Consider the following 20,938-nt stretch of genomic DNA (forward strand, 5'->3'; position numbering starts at 1 on the left):
CAGCGACTGAACCAGGCGAGACATCAGCTCCGCGAAGGAGATATGGGATTCATCGGGGGATCCAGGGCCGAGATGTCACCGCGGCATCTGGAGAAGTGGAGTTGACGTCGGACTCATCTGAGTCCATCCCATAGCATGGGGGAACACTGGAGGAAGACTCTCTGGGAGACACGGACCGACTGCTCTCCCTAGTCGGTCTCATTGGTATGTGCCTCGGAACCGGAGATGTTGGACGGTCCCAAAGAGCTGGTGCAGAGGGATGGTCTCGAGGAGCCGGATAGTGTCCAACAGAGTGGTATTCCCCCCGTCCGTGATAGAATGAAGATTGGGGATGGTACCAGTCGTCAGATCTTCTGTCAGACGAACGGCTTCTACGACTCCTCGAGGGAGACATCTCAGTCTCTGCATCCAGTCTTGCTGGGGGCATAGGTGTGGGAGACCTAGCCCTGGGTGGGGAGTCTCAAACCTCTCCAGCAGAGATCGATTCCCGATGTGGAGCTTGTGGAGGCTCACTTGTTGGTCCGCCCACGCACCGAGGGGACCCCGGAGGGGTAACCCTCATAGCCGCTTGAAGAGTCGGGCCTGGTGGGGTCACTACTGCGACAGCCGTCAGGACCGAGGGCGCTGACGAACCTGAGTCTCGATGCTTGGGATGCTTAGGATTCTTCGGTTTGTGAAGCGGCTTCGTGGCCTTATTTTTCTTGGCCTTCTCATGATCAGACGGCTTTTCAGAGCCGCTGTGCTTCCGCTTTTCACGCAGCTTTTTTGGCGGGGAAGCAGGTCGATCGCCCATGGTGGACGCGCCTTCATCCGAAGGGCATGAGGGCGGGGCAGTGGAGGAAGAGGCTGGTGGCGCAGACGAAGCTGGACGGGTAGTTGCAGTCGAAGCAGAGTGAGTAAGCAGTGGATCCGATTGCAAGAGCACGCGGTCCCACAAGAGCGTACATAGGCGATTCTCACGGTTCTTTCTAGCCTGCTTCGAGAAGGCCAGACAATGGCTGCACTTGTCTGTCCTATGACCCTCTCCCAAACAGAGGAGGCATAGATCATGCGGGTCTGCTGGGGACATTTTGGACCCGCACTCCGCGCACTTGTGGAAGGCCACTCGTTGCGCCATCGTAGAAAGGAAAGAGAGAAGACAGTGCAGAGGGAGAAGAAAATATTTTTGTTTTTGTTTTTATAGGAAACTAGAAGAAAAGTGAACAAACGAGAGAACAATGAGAACTATCAGAAGGGATATATAACTTGGAAAGAAGAAGAATCGCAAACGTGAAAAAGGGACAAGAAACAGTCAGAGCGAGAGCGAAAGCGGCACGAGGCACAACAAACAGCGGTCACAAAGACTGGAAAATGGCGGACACTCCGCTCCATATATACTACTGGGGGGGAGGGGAGCGGAGTTTTTCCCACCAAAACTGTTAGCTATCAATCTCCCGGCCACAGGCACTGCGCAGGCGCAGCACCCCATATGTGTGATGCACAGAGGCCACGACGAAGAAAAGCAGGTTGCTTACCTGTAACTGATGTTCTTCGAGTGGCCATCTGTGCAGTCACACATATGGGTTCTGCGCCTGCGCAGTGCCTTTGGCCGGAAGATTGAAAGCTAACGGTTTTTGGTGGGAAGCTCCGCTCCCCTCCCCCACAGGCTATAAAGAGCGGAGCGTCCGCCATTTGTTCAGTCTTTGACGACCGAACGTGCGCCCCCTTGTGGAAAAATTCTCGGTATGATCGGTACCAAGAAAAAAATGGGAAACTTTCGGTACCGATGAATGAGTCCACTCACCGACACCGAGCGGGGCCGGCGGGTGGGTTGTGTGACTGCACAGATGGCCACTCGAAGAACATCAGTTACAGGTAAGCAACCTGCTTTTCTTCGTCGTGGCCTCTGTGCATCACACATATGGGTAGATTAACAAGCTTACCATCAAAGGAGGAGGGAAGGTGTCCTTATTGTAGGACGGAGGAGAGTACAGCTCTACCGAAAGAGCAGTCCCGTCGAGCCCGAACATCGAGACGGTAGTGCCTGGCGAAGGTGCAAGGGTTCGCCCAAGTAGCGGCTCGGCAGACGTCATCGATCGGGACTCCGGATGCGAACGCAGAAGACGTAGCGACAGCTCTAGTAGAATGGCCTCGGGGAACTGTAGGCAGTTCGAGCTTAGCTAACTGGTAGCACAAAGTAATAGTGTGGACTATCCACTTAGAGAGCCTTTGAGGAGTGACTGGGTCGCCCTGATCTCTAGTCGAATATTTAATGAACAGTTTATTGGATCGCTGAATAGACTCTGTTCGCGATCGATAAAAGGCTAAACAATGCCGAACGTCGAGGGAGTGCAAGGATCTTTCCAAGGGATTCGATGGCGATGGAAAAAAGGCAGGCAGTACAATGTCTTGTCCTGTATGGAAAGGTGTAGAGACTTTGGGCAAGAAAGATGGGTCGAGACGTAGAACGACCTTTTCTCTGTGGAAGTTCAGATAAGGGGGGTCGATGCGGAGGGCACAAAGCTCACTAGCTCTCCGGGCTGACGTGATAGCTACAAGGAACGCCGTCTTCCACGAAACTAATCGGAGATCCACAGTCGCCAAAGGTTCAAAGGGGGCCCTCATAAGGGCCTGTAGAACTACAGAAAGGCTCCACGTGGGCATAACCGGTCTAATCAATGGATTGAGGTTATACAGTCCTTTCAAAAATCTCTTTAGAATAGGATGAGAAAACAGGGATGATCCATCGACTAAGCCACGGTAGTAGGCTATTGCGGCCATATACACTTTAATAGAAGACGGCTTCAGTCCGGAGTGATGCAACTCCAGAAGGAACTGAAGAATTTGATCAATTGATGAGACAAGCGGGGAGAACAAATGAGACTCGGCGAAGGCGGAAAAACGCTTCCATTTAGCTGTATATGACTTTCTTGTGGACGGCTTTAGAGCAGCGTCGATAATATGCTGAATCTCAGGGTGCAAGAGCATTGGGTTCGAATCCGACGGGGTTTGAGCCGAACCCGATGGTATAGAGAGATTGTGGCAGTGAGAAGCACCCGCATAGTTGGACTCGAGAATCGGGGCCGAAGCAGTCGAAGTGATCGTTGAAACCGATGAATTAATAGAAGCTGTAGGATTTGAGGCTCTTGAATCCGTCGCTGGCCCCAATCGAAGGTTAATCATCGAATTCGCCACGCTGTCAGATTCAATGAGAGCAAATCCGGATGACGAAGTGTGCCGTCCATTTGCGTTATAAGATACGGAAGTGACGGAAGATGAAGAAACTCCCCGCGGGAGATGTCGAGCAGTTTCGCAAACCACGGTTGGCGTGGCCACCAGGGGGCAACTAGTATCCCCGATGCACGGTCGCTCACTATCTTCGCTATGACCCTCATCAGAAGAGGGATCGGAGGGAAAGCATAAAAGTTGATGTTGTCCCAAGGGATCATGAATGCGTCCCCTAGGGATGCTTGTCCGATTCCCGCTCTTGAGCAGTAAGTCTCGCACACCCTGTTCTGTTGGGTAGCGAATAGGTCCACATCGGGAAACCCCCAGCGCCTGAACAGGTGGTTGCGCGTGCGAGGATCCAGTTCCCACTCGTGTGAAGTGAGGATGTGCCTGCTGAGGAGATCCGCATGTACGTTGTCTGTGCCTGCCAGATGAACGGCTATCAGAGTGATGTGTCTCTGAATGCACCAGTCCCAAATCGTCATAGAAAGCCTGACTAAGGTCGGTGACTTCGTCCCTCCTTGTTTGTTCAGATAAAAAACGGTCGCTATATTGTCCGAAGTTATCTGAACGATCCGATGACGAATGAGGTCTTCGAAAGAACGAAGGGCTTTGAAGACTGCCAGCAGCTCTAGGAAGTTGATATGATTCGTGGATTCTAGGCGAGTCCACGTTCCCTGGGTAGACAGGCCAGAGCAGATCGCCCCCCATCCTAGGAGAGATGCATCGGTACCGAGAGTTACCGAAGGGGGTTGCGGCCTGAAGGGAACTCCCACCACGAGATTGGTCGGCTTTAGCCACCAGCACAGGGAGTGGAGCACGGAAGACGGGATCCGAATTCGTTTCGACTGTGAGTCTCTTTGCGGATGATACACTTTGTTGAAAAGTAATTGCAGTGGGCGAAGCCGAAGTCTGGCATATGGAACTACGGCAACTGTGGAGGCCATATGCCCCAGGACCCTCTGGATGGATCTCGCCGTAACCGTTCCCTCTCGTCGAATTCGATGGATATGGCGAGCGAGAGTCTGTTGCCTGTCCTGAGGAAGGAAGGCTTTTTCCAACGTCGAATCTAGGCGAGCTCCAATGAAGGTGATCGTCTGTGTCGGAAGAAGAGAAGATTTTTCTGTATTAATACGTAGACCCAGACTATCTAGTAAGGCACGGGTTGTATGGATGGTGTCTAGTAGTCCTTCTCTGGATTGCGAGACTAGCAGCCAGTCATCAAGGTACGGGTAAACTTGTATGCCCTGAAGGCGTAGGAAGGCACAGACAGGAGCCACACATTTGGTAAAAATTCTCGGAGCTGAAGCCAGTCCGAAGGGTAAAACTTTAAACTCATAAAGTTGGTTTGCAACAGCAAAACGAAGGAAACGCCGGTAATTTGGATGAATTGAAATATGAAAGTAGGCGTCCTTCAGGTCCAGTGAGGCGAACCAATCCCCTCTCCTTAACAACGGCAAGATGTTCTGAAGGGTGGTCATACGGAACTTCCTCGGTATAATAAACTTATTCAAGTCCCGTAAATCCAAAATCGGACGTAGACCGCCGTCCCGCTTGGGGACTGTAAAGTATCTGGAATAGAATCCGTGGAGTCCGTCAGATGGGAATACTTGACGAATCGCTCCTTTAAGGAGAAGTTGATGTATTTCGTCGAGAAGTACCGGCGAACATGAAGTGGACCGGATTGGACTCGATGGAGGGATGATGTCGAATTCTATTCGATAGCCGTATTGAACGATGGACAATACCCACCGGTCAGATGTGATGGACTCCCAAATGGGGAGTCGGCTTTGGAGCCGGTCCCCAGATGAGAGGGGGGTGGGTATTAAAGGAGCGTGAGGAGTGGTTCGCCAGTCCCGTCAGCGCTGTCTCCGGTCGTCGAAACGACGGCGGCCCTGTTGGAAGCGCTGCTGGGGCGGAGGACGGCAACGCTGCTGTTGTTGCTGCTGGCGAGGTTGTGGCAGCTGTCTCTGTTGGTATGGCTGCCTGTAGGATGGCCGATTCCAGGACCACTTACGTCTGGTATGTGACTGGATCTCCATCCTGTGCGCCGTCATTCTTGACTCATGTAGCTTCTTGAGTTTATGGTCGGTGCGCGAATGGAAGAGTCCCGAGCCGTCAAAGGGCATCTCTTCTATTCGCCGCTTCGTTTCCTCCGGGAAATTACAACTCCGAAGCCATGCGTGTCTCCGAAGGGAAACGGCACCGACCAAGGCCCGGGAGTCAGTGTCCACGTGATGACGTGCCGTAGACAACTGCTGCACCGCGACCTGCATGGCTTCCTTAATCAGGACCTTCGCAAGGTCACCCTGGTGGTTCGGGAGGGTGGAGGCGACGTTGTGGAGGCGTTGCATAATAAAATATTGATAGCGCGCCAACGTCGCCTCATAGTTAGAAATGCGAAGTCCTAAGCCCGAGGCAGCATAGACCCGTCTGGCCAGGGAATCTATTTTCCGGCCCTCCTTATCCCTCGGCGCCGTATGTCCCCTCGCCTCCCTGCCTTGCGAGGATTCGACGACCGCCGAGTTTGGTTTTGGGTGCTTTAATAGCAAGGGAATGTCTTCTTCCCTGACCCTGTACATAGATTCATATCTACTGGACGTCGGCTGGGGATGTGAAGGCAGGTCCCAGGGCTGCGTCATCGCCTGCCGCAGAGTAGTTATAAGTGGCAGGACGATAGAAGTTGATTGCTCCCCGCGGACGACGTCGTAGAACTTATCCGTCGACGGTCCCGGGCGCTGGGCAGCGTCAATGTCCAGGGACTGGACAAGCCTCGACATCAGCTCCGCGAAGGAGACGTGTGACTCATCGGGTGACGCAGGATCCTGGGATGTCACCACGACGTCCGGAGAAGTTGAGTCTACGTCAGAGTCATCCGAATCAGCACCATAATATGGCGGGGCAGAAGATGACGACTCCGCCGGTGATAAGGAGCGGCTGCTTCTGCTTCACGGGGATCGAGGCGGCACCCTCCTCAAATCCACAGCCCGGGGCGGAGGTGAGGATCGCGCTCTGGGAGCAGGGTAGTATCCCACAGAGAGCGGGTCTCCCCAAGGTTGGTAGTAGGGACGACACCAACTTTCCGGGCGTTGTTCTACTGAGCGGCTCCTCTGATTCCCTGGTGGGGACAGGCCAGCTTCTGTCTCCAATGTCACCGCGGGCATCGGTGTCGGTGACCTCGCTCTGGGAGGGGAGTCCTGAATTTCCCCGTCCGAGATAGACCCCCGTAGAATTGGAAGGGATGCTGGCGGGAGGTCAACCACACGTCGGGGAGACCCCTGAGGGGTGACCCGCATAGCCTCTTGGAGGATCAGTTCGGGCGGGGTCGGTATCGTAACCGCCACCAGTACCGAAGGGCCTGTCGGTTCCGAGTCCCGATCTTGGGAACGATCCGTAGGCTTAGCCTTCTTTGGAGGCTTAGAGGCCTTTTCCTTCCTGGCCTTCTTATGGCCTGCCGGCTTGTCTTCAGCATGTTTGCGCTTCTCATGCCTCTTTTTTGGTGAGGCAGAGGGGGCCAGCGAAGCGGACGCGCCTTCATCCGAAGGGCGTGAAGGAGGAGCCACAGAAGCGGAGCCCGGTTTTGGGGTAGGGATGAGCGGGTCTGATTGCATCAGAGCCCTATCCCAAAGGAGCCTCCGAAGCCGGTTTTCGCGGTTCTTCCTAGCCTGTTTAGAGAAGGCTAGGCAGTGAACACACTTATCCGTCCTATGCCCTTCCCCAAGGCAGAGGAGGCATAGGTCGTGCGGATCGGTCGGTGCCATCTTTGACCCGCAATCAGCACATTTGCGGAAAGCCGCCCGCTGCGCCATCGCAGAAAGAGGAAGAAAAGAGAGATAGTGCAGAGGGTAAGTATATATTTTTTTGATTTTTTTTTTTTTTAAATCGAAGAAGTGAGAGAGAACTACACAACGGGAAAAACGAAGTAACGGGAAAGTAGTTTAAGGGCAATATATATATAGAGAGAACCAGAATGGCCAAAGCGAAGGACGAAAGCGGCGCGAGGCACAGCGAACGGCGGTCGCAAAGACTGAACAAATGGCGGACGCTCCGCTCTTTATAGCCTGTGGGGGAGGGGAGCGGAGCTTCCCGCCAAAAACCGTTAGCTTTCAATCTTCCGGCCAAAGGCACTGCGCAGGCGCAGCACCCATATGTGTGATGCACAGAGGCCACGACGAAGAACTAAAACTTGTATCTTACTACAAAGATAGCGATGATATGTTTTTTTATCAGGAAACTAGAATGACCAAGAGAACAAAATTTTGTAATAGTAGCTGATCCTTTAAGGTCAGTCCACATCTGTGCTAAACACCAACTCAGTGACTTACCCTGAATGCAGTTCCTTCCTCTATTATAGTAGGCAGCTGAGAAAGACATATATCCACAGCAAGGTCCCAAGCTTGCCTGGGGGAAGATAGATTATGGCAGCATTAGAAGTTTAACATAATTGACTGTAGAAATAGATGTATGATACCAGACGAACTCACTTTGCCCCCTGTACTTCATTGCTATATGAAAGTAAAATAAGGAACAGTAATAAACCTTAGCTTAGCATTTTCTTCCTTATAGGTGTTTACGAATTATTCTTCACCACTTAAATGCTTCTCAGAATAGCTATCAATTTCAAAACAAATGATTTTAAACAACTCATCACATCAGGACATTAATACAGAACATTAAGAATAGCTATTGATGTTAAAAACAATTAAATCTCCAAGCCAGTAAGATAAAACCTAGATTAATCCATCCAATGGGCTGGAGCAAACAAAAGTGGCTTTTGCTAGGCAATGAAAAGATAAAAAGCTGGAGTGAAATTAATCTCTCTGGAGACTGAATTTCAAAGATAGGGTGCCATTATTGAAAAGTTCCTACCTCTTTACCACCTGAAATATTCCAAAGGTCCAAACAGGTTTGTGTAGGAGCACATAGTTCTTGAGGTATATAATAAAGAAGAAAGTGCCCCAGAATAGATGGACACTGATTCTTTGTATTTTAAATACTGTAACTATTGCTCTGCCTTTTTAATGTTTATTAATAACAAATGCTTCACAAAGAACATGTTATCTTTTCAGGTTAGGATCCACTTTGTATATGCTTTAGTTTTATGATCATTTTTGAAGTAACATGCTGTTTTCATTGTCCTCTTAATAGCCACCACTCCAAGTTTAACGTCATTCCTAAGGTACTGAACTCATCCTAAAGAAGAATAATTTTCACTCTGGTAGGCTTTACAGTCATCTTATCAATAATCAGAAATATTCTTGGACCCTTCTGAAAGTTGCACTTACAGATGGGGACTGGACTATATCAAGGCGTTTCTGCATTCTTTAGCTAAGACATTCAAATGGAGACTTGATTCTTTAACATGCTGATTCTTACACTGATATGAAATGTGCTTCTCAGTGGCTCACAAGATTACTATGAAACTAAGATGCTGAAGGTCTTTCCTAGGGCAGAGATTAACTTTTACTACCCTTTGAAGCAGCTATACTAATTGTACAGATTGAAGGTAAAAAGGAATAATGGCTCAAAGTAAACAGGTAAGAACATGCAGTGTCAATAGCCTTTGACAGAAGCACCAGCCATACCAGCAGGAAAATCCCTTAAAGCCCTCTGAAATCCATCTACCTCCGTGGGCAGGTCCCCCACCCTTGCATGTGGAGAAATGCCACTGGGAGTCTAAATCTCAGTAGAAAGTGATCCAACCATGGTAACAAAGTAGATGTTAATTCCCTCACTTTCAGATCACTGTTCTTCTGCCTTCTCAAGAAAACCAAATCAAGACTTTGTCCTCTTAATGTTTGTCGGGCTGATGGCATGTTGAGACATCCACCTGGTTGTCATGGGACCCAAGAAGCCCTAAGTCTTCCCAGATTCAGCAGCCTTGGCATAAAAGTTGAGATCCCCAAGAACCATCATTTTAGGAGTTTTCAACACTATATCTAAGACTACCTCCATCGGCTCAGACAGGGAGTCTGAAGGGTAGCAGTGCACCAGCAGAATCCCTGATCTGTCTCTGCTAACCAACATAAAATACAGTGGCTTAATTATTGATTTTAGATAGTATTATAACTCCACTTTAGTGTACAAGCTGGGGATGGGACAGAAGAAATGCAATCAATCTCTCTCTCTCTCTCTCTCTCTCTCTCTCTCTCTCACACACACACACACACACACACACACACACACTTATATCCCACCTTTCTCTGATTGTGGCTGCCTGTGGTTCATGGGTGGTCTTCCCCTCCAGGGGCAGACCAGCTCCAGATCTGCTTAGCTTCTATGTGGTAGATGTCTTATGTGCCTTCAACCAAAAGATGGCCTAATAGATGACCACTCCTACCTCTCTGTGGGACTTTGCCCCAGTCCATGGAAAGTTCTAGTATATGATACCTATTCTGAATCAGGGAAGGAAGCTGTAGAGTTAGGCCCAGCTATGGGAAGTCAAAAACCTGAGAACTCAGTTCTACCAGGCCTTTCACTGCCTGACAAGCAGGGAGGAGTTGAGATGCGGAATGCTGATATGGCTTATCTTTCATAGCTGGGAGATCTGACCTTGATGGAATCACCAGCTTCTCAACCAGGGACATCTTCCCTGGGATCAGGGAAGCAGGAGGTCTCTGTGGGAGAGGGTGTAGTGCATCAGCAACTAAAAAAGGTGGGGCAGAGGTGTCCAGTGAGGCATAGCAACTGGTTGAAAGCCAGGTTTCCCTGCTAGGACTGAACATCCAAAAGCAGCCACTCTTTTGTATTTGACAGAGGAATCAGGAGTAGACTTTTGCTGGAAATGATGCACTGCTATCCTGGAACTAATCACTGCTAACCAGTTCCTGCTTTCTTTGTAACTGTAAACTCACTGAGGCCTATTCTGTGTGGCAAGGAAAGCTGGGTGTGATGTTATGATGCTCATGAACTGATTCTTGTCAAAGAATTATGTTGTAATCTGTTCACTGTGGATCTTTACTGTGGGACACCAAAGGCTTACAGAAAATTACTGGGATCACCTCAATAAAAGGTTTTATTGAGGCTTCTGCCTCATCTCTGGGAAGTTAGGTTTTGTTGGGAATAAAAGGGACAGTTATTTTTGGCACATGTTCCAAGGTCAGGCAGATTTGGACTCCTCAGATGAGGAGGGGCCCTGGGAATCAGAATCCTCAGATGTTGAAAAGGAAGAAATGGAGGGACTTATCTCAATGCTCCCCCCCTTGGGTGTTCAGGAAGACATTGAGAATAGTTAGGATTTACAACTGCAGGGAGGGGGTGTGGGAGAACTCCTGCAGCAGCAGAGTATGGTATGACTCTTGACCCCATGTCATGATGTCAGCTAGAGTGGCAACAGACAGAGAAGAGGCTTTCCCTCATCCAAAAGGCCCCTTTAAGAGGAAGAAGGCCCAAGAGTACTCAAAAGGGGTGTTCGCAAAAGTAGATGGTAGACTGATTTCAACAACCTGCTCTGTGCATGCTCAGAGACTCATTCTTTGTTGGTTGTGCTTACTGGAAATGCACTGGAGAATAAAGAACTTTTGATAAGGAACAGTCTGTTGTTTTGAAAGTGCCAAGGAAGAAACCTAACTTACAACAGGTTTCAACACCTACTTCATCTTGGGACATGGACATAACATGCATTTATAATCAAAGCTCCCCCTCCCTTCATACTGTCCTCTCCCAACCACCCTGCCTACCAAACCTGCTTTTTGTGGCATCATCCCTGATAAAATCTCAAAAGCTACCATTTTTGTGTGTAATCTGTTGGATGGCCTAGTAAAGGTCTTACATGTATATGAATTCTGAAATAACCAATATTCTCCCCTGCCTACAAATATATTTTTATAACTACTGTTTCTCTGAAAATATCTCACCATTCAAATTCTCTTTTCCTCCAGCTGTCCAGGTTAAGAGACATCAGAGTTCTTGTTTTGTCTGACTACCCAACTACAGACACAGTGAGGCTGAGCAAAACAGACTGCTCAGCACTATGGACTCAAGGAAACAAAATGGTAAAATACTTTGTTTAATGCTAGGCCTGCATATTTCAATTTAAAGTTAAATCAATAATGTTGAAAAGAAAACAGGTAAATAGGGGATATTTCTTCTATTTTGCTAAAATGAATTCAGAACTGATTCAAAGGCTACACACTGAAGATATTATCTATAACTTTCCCTCTTATAATACAACCCTGAGCCTAGGGAAAGCCAAGGCTCACTTGGAGATGGGAGACCACACAGCCTAGCAGTTGTGCAACAATACCAGTCAAAATCATGAATTAGAGCAACTGCTCAGAGCAACCGCCACAGCTGCCCACATGCAAATAAATGTGACATCATGGAACTACAGCTCCTTTTGTGGACTTTAATAGAAGTCTGGTGGTTTAAGGGTGTGCTTTCTTAGAAGGAAGTTCAGAAATGCTTGGGTGCATGCATGCATCCCTCTGATTCTTGGCCATCGTTTCAATTAAGATATACCCACAAAGCAGAAACTAACAGCACAGGCACTATCCACCATGCTTTTTGCCATTTAGGTTTGATAACCATCTTTTGTCTATCAGCAAAGATACATTTAACAACAGTGAACATGCCTGTCTGTAAGGGCATGTGCAGAAACAATGCATCTGTCTTTCCCCATTCCAGCCCAATTGCTGTGTGTTTCATTACAAAATGTTAAAGCCAGATACTAAATGTTACAGAGATGGTGAGTCAGCAACACTTTCAGAAAGCTTTTCCTTTATGGAATGGAGGCTGGATGTTGCATATTCTAAAAGCACTGGCTTGTCTATGACCCATGGAAAGAAAATTGGCTAAGGAGTTTCTAAACTCCTTTATATATAGCTAGAGTAAATCAGCTATAAGAAGATAGTAGAGCTCCAAATCTTTTGGATTTCAACTCCCAGAAGTCCCTGCTGGCATAGCCAACAATTGAGAATGCTGAGAGATGAAGTCCAAAACACATGGAAAACTATTTTCAGTCCACCCCTGCAGTAGATCCACAGAATAAAAGGAAGCCTTTCAAAACTCTCACTGTCTTTTCTACTGGTATACAGCATAAAGATTCTTCATTTGATTACTTCTGCTTCACATCCCATGGCTCCTTCAGTAACAACCTTCCTCTTTACAATAGGCTGCCTATATAATTATGAGGTAATCAGGGGATAATCAAAACAGCTTCACAGCAAAAGCAATAAATGGCTCCCAGATGCTTAATAAATGCCCAGGATGCAAGCAAAATGGTTACAGAGAGCAGTTGTGGGAAATTATTTATTCCCGATAGTGACAAGAGGTAAAGTCAGTTATTACAATTAAATCTATATCCTATTTCTAAACTCAGCTTACCGTGCAGACACGCTATTAAAACATTTAGCCACATTGCAGAGCCATGCTTTATGCTATTTTTGGACACTTTCCACTCTATAGATGTATAGAAAAGTAATTTCTTGAAACAACTGACTCCACAAAGATTCCAACTTTATTTATTTATTTAAAACATTTATAACCCATCCAATACCAAGGGTCTCAGGACTGCACATTCACACAGCTGAAACTGAAGCAGTTGATTGGTAACCTGAGTTTGACTCGGGCTTTTTTTCCCACAGATGGGGAGAGCAAACAATAGCAGCCCCACTCATCAGTGCTCTTGTTCACTAGATATTATGTTCCAGATCACTGACTGGGACATAAGCCAATGCAGAGATCCAGATTCTGAAGACATTAATCTGCTCCATGAAACTCAGTTTTGGCTAGGTGTGTCTAAGAAATCTGGCCACTATCGAAACACCTTTCATTAGGCTGAAGACTACATGGTATTCTTCCCACCCCTGGAATTCTAGGAAGGGGGCTCTGCCAACCTTTGTTAGTGTTTGGATCTCTAGCTGTGACAACGGAGAAAGCCTCAACTATGAAGTCAAAACTCAGCTTCAGAAAGCAGGCTATTCCTTGTCTCCTGGTTTTGACATCCCTAAAAACTGAAGGGAGCTATGAATAAAACTTGCATGCAGATTTTGCGAGGGTAGTCTGCTAACATTAACATGCTTACATTTCAGCAGAAGAACTAATGTCCTATCTTTAAGGACAGAAAATGAGAGTTTGGGGAGGTCAGCTAAAAAGAATAATCTTCCAATATGTAGTGAGATCCAATAATAGTGAGGGCTTTGAGATGAATGCTTTTTGTCTATACTTTATTGCTAAAGGGTGAAGAAAGGTCATAGAAAGAGACACAGTTACAGCCTTGATTTGTGCTGCTTGGAAATTGCAGGAGACAGTAGCGTAGGTCATTAGCTGAAAGAGGCAGATGTTGCTAAGATGCTCAACTCCTCAAAAACATTTCAGCTAAAGATCATGAATATTTCTAGAAACTCCACCCCCAAACTGCAAGCAGTTCCCATAAGGTCAAATTTCGGAATGCTTAAAAACATTTATGAGAGAAAACCTCTAAGGTATTTGAAGAGAGATTTCAGCAGATTAAGGGAAAATCTCTTTTCCTTCTTCTGCAAATATGCCATTAAAAATCAATGTAGTCATAACAGTGAATACTATCCAATCTTTTCAAAATCCATAATCAATTCACTAGTATCAAAATTTAATGTGACTAGCCTTAAAAGTGTAATGAGCTGTAATTAACAGAATTAGTTCACAGGCATTGCTCAATCCATTTTCTTACTATGCTACCTCCTCCCAAAAGCATATTTTCCAGTTGCATTTTGGGTGGAAGGAAATGTATGGTATGTTCTCCTCTTGGTCTTTCAGTATTCCTAATATAACGCTGCATTTCCATTTTGATTTTTTGGATGTTCTGGAAGAGGTCTCTTGTTACTCTTCTTTTGTTAGTCTCTTCTATTTCTTTGCACTGGCTATTGTAATCATTCTTTTTGTTTTTATGTGATAGTCCCTGAAAGTCACATTAATGATTCTGCCCTGCTTATGTCAACTTTTGCTTCTTGCCTGCCCTTAGCAATTGTGAGAGTTTCTTTTGTCATCCATTTGGGCTTTTTCTTTCTGTTTGCTCCAGGAATGGTCTTTTTGCATTCTCCTCTAATAATGTCTCTGGTTTAACTCCACAGTTCTGGTTCAAGGTCAGCTGAGTTCAATAATACAAATATGTCCTTCATGTGGACTTTAAATTCTATTTTGGCACTACTGTTAGTGATCTTTTTCAGTTTTACTCTGATTTTTGATATTAATAGTTCCACTGCCACGTTTACAATCTGTTCCTGGTCTTGTTCTGATAGTGAGAGTACAAGTTCTCCATCTCCATTAGGGATTCCACACTGGGAGCCAGTGTGGTACAGGGGCTAAGAGTACAGGACAGGGATTCAAGAGTTCTGGGTTCTGCTCTCCACTCAGCCATGGAGCTAACTGGGTGACTTTGGGCCAGTCACCAACTCTCAGTCCAACCTACCTGAAAAGGTTATTGTCTTATCTGACAGTATTAACACCCCTCATCACATTAAGCTGTGCATTCAAATGGGGTAGCACTTTTTACACCCCTTCATTGCAAGAGTTAACAGTTTATATCTAATTAACAGCCTAATTTTACTAAGGAGTCAAAGGCAATTTGAAAGTGCTAGTCAGCCTGGTTACTGTATCATCTCTGTTTACATGCTGACACTCTCAAAGAACTCTAAAAAGTTAATAGTACAGGATTTATATTGCAGAAGCCATCTTTATTTTTCGTACCCTTCTATATGTGTGATAATTCCATCTTTAACAATATTTCCCATCACTGTATCCAAAACAGTTGTTAAACTAACTGGATTGTAATTACTTAAAAAAAAAAACCCTTGCCATTTCATTGGCCACTTTCTAGTCTTCTGGTATAGAGACTCATCCTTGGGGCATGTTTCATGTTTATTGATTTATTTGACAGTAGCCAGTTAGCAGCACATTCTCTATTCTATTTATATAGGAAGATTAGCAATGCCACAATTAAGTTCTTAAGGAACACCTGGATTGATATCATCAGGACTAAGTGATTCATGGGGGGTTATTTGGTTGTGGGCATATTTTTGCAGATGGAGAGGATGCAATAAAGCCACCTTCAGAGGAACCCACCCACTGCATTTTTGCCTAGTTCTGAGCTTGCCTCCTGGCTGCACAATGAACAGTTTCTCCAGTTATAGAAAGAACAGCTTCCTTAGAAGCTATGTAATTCTGCCTCACCTATGCACGAGAAGAGATTAAATTTTTCAATCTTACCTGATACTGAAACTTGACAGAATTACCTGCCCTCAGAGGAGATTCACTGGAAATAAGTAAGGACAAAGCACTGAATCACATGAAGAGATGATACATGCTGCTTGGTGTGCAGACAGGTGTTTTGGGCTCTTACGAATTTTTAAAATGATTTGATCAGCTTATTTTCATGGTACATTGGTATGCCCTAGCTCTAATTTGGGACTGACTGGGACAAGTTCTTCAGATATACCCTAACCCTTAATTTCTGCATCATGAACTAAGCAAAGTAACATGTGTTTTCCGTTTCTCCCTGCTTCTCTGGAAAGTATGTATTTCTGACTATTTCATTTTTCTCATGATTGTCTCTATAGAAAGAACTTCTCTCCCCACCCTTCACTATGCTTTGACAAAGCAAGCTAAAACAAAACAAAACCAGTTATTACCCAAAACACATACAAAAAAGGGTGCAAAAATCTAGGGCTGAATGAACATGCATGTGTATGATGGGGCATTTTGTAAAAGAGCCCCCCTCCCACCCTGCAGATTAAAAACAGACTGAGTTTATACAATCTGTTAGAAGAAAGGCTGCAAAATAAAGTAAAAATATGCATCCATAGGAGGGCAGGAAATATTGCTTCCACTCTGTCATCTCATAAAAATTATTTGCTACATTGCATTCTCAGGAAACCAGTTCAGAATGCAGGCAATACTTTCAGTTCTTACTGTGATTTGGCTTCCTAATGTTGTACCCATACCTGACTGACTTCATAACAAATTGATGGCACTGTACTGAGTGCAAGGTATCTGACTATATGGAATCATCCCTGGAGAAAGATAGAAATGGTGCCAAAAGTGCAGATAAGGGAAGGGAAAAATGCTTCCCAAAAGGGAAGTAAAATAACCATAGGAAAAATAAACACAGGTGGTTTCATTAAAAAAATTCCTTCCTGAAAGCTACTATTGGGGGCTGAAAATTTCAGCACCAGAAATTCAGAGAACCCTAAGTTATAGCTAAGAAATATCCATTGGTAGTTATTAGTCCAATAAAGTACTCTGAAAGAAAATGTAAAATACAAGCTGTAACTTTGAAGGCACACAGGTATTTTAGAAAACCCAGGCAGCATGAGTCCCCTATGGCTTCCTATCAAAAGTTAAAGTATGGCAAGGCCTCTGTGATTCTTGTCATTAACTCCCCTCTGTCCCTAGAGGAAATGGCAGCAATGTTTTATTTCAAAATATAAAGTGTTTATTTCCCCTATTGAAAATTCCATCTTCCTCCATTCCAAATACACATACAGCAAAAGTATAATATACTTTTGAATAATTTATCCCAATCTCTTTCAACCTGCCTCAAGTTTAAGTCTCTTGAGGTATAGCAATGCTTGACATTATAAATAAGGCAGGCAGAAAACTTCCAGATTTCCTTAAAGACCACTCTATTATGCCAAGCTGTAAATGGTTCAAGATTGTAAACCTACACTTTGACTTTGTCAAGAACGAAACACAACTACAAAGACTCATTTTTGTCCTTACCTTTCACATCACATTTTTGTGGATATGATCTGGCTTTGCTTTAATTTTCTGAGTTCAGTCAATCTTGCAAATGCTTTTAGTCAAAGTCAGTATTTTGATAATTACTTCGCCTGAAAGTCTGTGCAATGTTTCCTTCAAAATATTGGAACAGATTTTCTGCTACAAAAATCTAAGCATAAGGCACCTGTATTCTGTGAGCATTAACACTAATCCATGCTGTTGCATTACTGACTTCCGAAACAGGTTTAAGCATTTCAATCCATCCTGAGTACACTGAGCAAGTTATTATCATGTTTCTTGTTTCTGAAGCATCACTTTTTTGTCCTATTTGACTTTTCAGATTTTATTTTCTGAAAACAATCAACTGCACATTGATACAATAATCAACCATTTCTGTTCCAAAAGTTTACATGCGCAGATAACTGTCAGTTCAGATGCGCTAATGAATATACTGGAACATGAGAAACAAGTGTTCAGGAAGTGAGTACGAATTTCACTGGGCACCCACTGCTTTTCTGTAAGTTTCTCACAAGACCATTTGATGCAAAGGCTGCCTTTGTGTTGTAAATACTAACTTATCCGAAACCACATAGCTGCAGGCAGGCAGGCATAAAATCAATTACTTCCTTTGCCTAAGTATTTCTCAGCAAGGCACTGGGTAAGGAGAAATGGTCAAGTGGGGGACAGCGGTTGGCAGTAACATTGCAAGAGTCCCCAGCCCTGCTCACTTTTATTCAGGAGGTATGTCTCTGTCCTAGAGATGAGCTTGGATGCCTTGAGTCTGATGGGCAGGTGATTTATTTATCCAGTCTTTCAACTGATTTTTTTCTTTTGCTACATCATGAAAATCATTTATTGTTACTGTTTGCTCTGTTGATTGCCATTATTTTATCAAAGCTGTATTAATTTATCATGTTTTATTGTCTGACCCCAAACACTGGGATCATTTTATAACCAACTATGCACACAGGTAGTTCTCCTCTGCCTTTCCTCTGGCCAGTCAAATCCATGGGGAATTTAGGGCAGCAGAACTCAAGTCATCTGGTCAGGCTTGGCCCAACAGTGTTTCCTTAGGGATAGCTTTTCCTCATAATTTGAGCAGCAGCTGTTGGCAGCTGAGTTTATTTGTAGCTGATATTACTATACTGGAAGCAACTCTTGCAGCTCTAGGAAAAGTTTCACTCACACACACACACACACACACCCATACCCACCCCTTTAGGTGGAATGGTAGGGAGAAGGCTTTCTCACAGCACTGAAAAAGTCCACCATGCCTCTGTGAACAGGTTTGCTTTGGCAGTTCTCTCATCTAACTTTCCTTCTCCAGCCTCTATTTTTCAGCTATCAGTCTTAGTGAAGCAGATATTTGGCAGTTAAGCAGCTGGAATGTTCCAAAACTTGGTGTTTTAAGTCATAAATAAGCAGCTTTTTGTTTCTGTATCCATACCTCCTAAGGCAAAGCTCATGAAGTTTGCTCTATCACAGGACTCCCATCCTTTATAAAGGTGAAATGAAGAAGCTGATCCTTCAGCTAAAGGAACCCACAAGAAAGTAGCAAGCTAATAGAGTGTCTGAACCCCAAGCCACATGGAGAGTAGGATCACAAAAGATAAAGCAGTCAGTTCTCATTGGACCACAGCTCAGTGGTAGGCCAGTGACTTGGCACAGAAAGTTCCAGATTTAAACAGCTTTGGGGAATTAGCAGGAGAAAGGATTCAACACTTCACTTTGTGTATGCTCAGAGACCCTTTTGTAACAGTAAAGATCATTAAGCAAAGAAATGCTGGTGAAGCTGATACTGCTTGGAGAGAGAAACATGGATTGCAATAAAGTATGAGCCAATTGTCATTATAATTTTAGGAAACAGGAAACCTTAAATCATTAGTAAAGAAATCAGTAGTAAAGGAATCATGGGTGGGGTCCCAACAAGGTACAGAATAATGAACAGGAATTGAATAGTAAGATGGGGTAAAGCCATCAGAAGTGATCTCAAGTGGCTTGTATTGAAAGTGGAAAAGAAATTCCATCTGTATCATGAGAGCACATTCAGGAGAAATTCTCCTTTAGGCGCATACAGATGCACAGGAAAAAATAGGGTGGAATGGTTTCCATCTAAACTTCTAAAAGGGGGCTGCCATAATTATTCATGAGATAAAGTGATGCTCAAGTCAAGTGGAAAAACATTTCACAGCATATGCACATCCCTCTGGTGCACTCACAGCTGAACAGCACATTGCCACGATAGGCTGTCAACCATGCTATAGCTTTCTTTTCACAAAAGCTACTGAAACGCATATAACAAGACTCTGGCTTCCAGCTAGGTAGAAGCAGTGAAGGCAGGAGCTAGACAGAAGGGAGGAACTGGAATACTAAATTCTGCTGTTGTTGAAAACAGCGCACAAGAGCTGTAAAAACAACACTGTCCAAGACTGATCCCCAGTATACAATAATGGCACTTGTAATCACTAAGCTGTGCAACTGCAGTAGAACTAGTTTGTTCAAAGACATACAGTGTTCAGAACTCTTCCTAGTACAGCAATTTCATTGAACATAGCAGGTGCAACTGCTCTCCTATCAAGAGAACTCAGCAATCTGGGGCAGTGCCGTATCTGAAAGAAAAAAAAAACTTGAGCGCATCTTCAGAAAAAAGGTGTGGACTATTCATTATGCATGAGAAACAAACATGTATAATTTTGTAAAAAGGTCTGTTTTACAGCTCTACCTGCAAGAATTCAGATGATGGGTATGTATTAAAAAAAAGCTCAGAATCCACTCAATTTTATGGCTATATTTGGATGTAAAGCTTTTCCTAAGATTCATGTGCTCTACCCTTTGTTTCACTGGCAGGGTTATGAGCACAGAAGTGTATTCTTCTATTTCAGATGAAACTGAGTTAGTTAAGTGTTACTACAGTTCCTATTTCTTTAGAAGGCCAGATACTAAAGATGAAACTCAAATACTTTGGCCACCAAATGAGAAGGAAGGACTCCCTGGAGAAGAGCCTGATGCTGGGAACAATTGAAGGCAAAAAAGGAGACAGCAGAGAAGGAGGTGGCCAGATGGAGTCACTGAAGCAGTCGGCGTGAGCTTAAGTGGACTCTGGGGATGGTGGAGGACAGGAAGGCCTGGAGGAATGTTGCCCATGGGGTCGCAATTGGTTGGACACGACTTCGCGACTAACAACAACAACAACAGTTCCTATAAGCCTGCTTTATAAATTATGAGTTAGAGTCAAACTAATCATAACATTATCTAACATATTTAGAGAAGGTCCATAACTAACTTTTGCCCTACTGCTGTCAAATAATTCTAAGTGTTACTACAGTCTGATTCAACCCAATATTGAAGTTGGCCATCTAAACTTGTTTTCATGATATTAAACAAACACTTAGGATTACATCCAAAGAAACTCATCTATAATGTAGTTGGTGGCCCAAGTTCTAATCATCCGAATGAAGAACAAGATGAGAAGCAAGTATATCTGACTAAGCACAGACACCCACTTCAAAGGCAGGATCCTCCTTGCCCAACATATTTTACTACTTTGCTTCTCCCTCAGCACCAATAGTAAACAGAAAAAGAAATTATTTTTTCAGGGTTTAATTGCTCTATCACATTTCCACAGCATTATCAAAAAGAGAGTGGTTCATTTAACTTTTTCACTCCATAAATAGCATACAAATCTCACATTCACATAAATGTGCAGCAATGTGGCAGTACATGCCTATAATAACTAATACAGTCAAAACAGAAGCATATCATATAATTTAGCAAACGGAAGCTGTAGCTTGCAAAAACTATCAAAGGATGGGTCAATCCACAATTAACTCAAGCATCTACAGGAAAGGAACACTGAGACCTATAATACAATTTAACTAGAAAGATGCAAAAGGTGACAAAATTATCATCTAGAGCATGGGTCCTCAAACTATGGCCCACAGACCAGATTCTGCCCGCCATGCCCATTTATCTGGCCCACCTCGGAAGTTGTGGACTCGCTCAGAGAAATCAGTCTCCACGTGAGCAAGCCACCGCT

General features: G+C 44.7%; 1 protein-coding gene across 6 annotated transcripts in view; it reads right to left on the bottom strand.

Moving 5' to 3' along the window:
- The window catches only part of RPTOR (regulatory associated protein of MTOR complex 1), a 405,549-nt gene that overhangs the window by 152,901 nt on the left and 231,710 nt on the right, over nt 1–20,938 (bottom strand). For all 6 annotated transcript variants that reach the window (XR_006417225.1, XM_044456423.1, XM_044456421.1 and 3 more), the window contains exon 10: nt 7,533–7,608. Coding sequence is in view for 5 of the 6 variants with exons in the window: in XM_044456423.1 (XP_044312358.1) it covers nt 7,533–7,608 (76 nt within the window). In the remaining variant the exon portion in view is untranslated. The remainder of the gene's footprint in view (nt 1–7,532; nt 7,609–20,938) is intronic.

This window comes from Varanus komodoensis, unplaced genomic scaffold, assembly GCF_004798865.1.
Source record: "Varanus komodoensis strain SLA01 unplaced genomic scaffold, ASM479886v1 scaffold84, whole genome shotgun sequence".
NCBI classification, from domain to species: domain Eukaryota; kingdom Metazoa; phylum Chordata; class Lepidosauria; order Squamata; family Varanidae; genus Varanus; species Varanus komodoensis.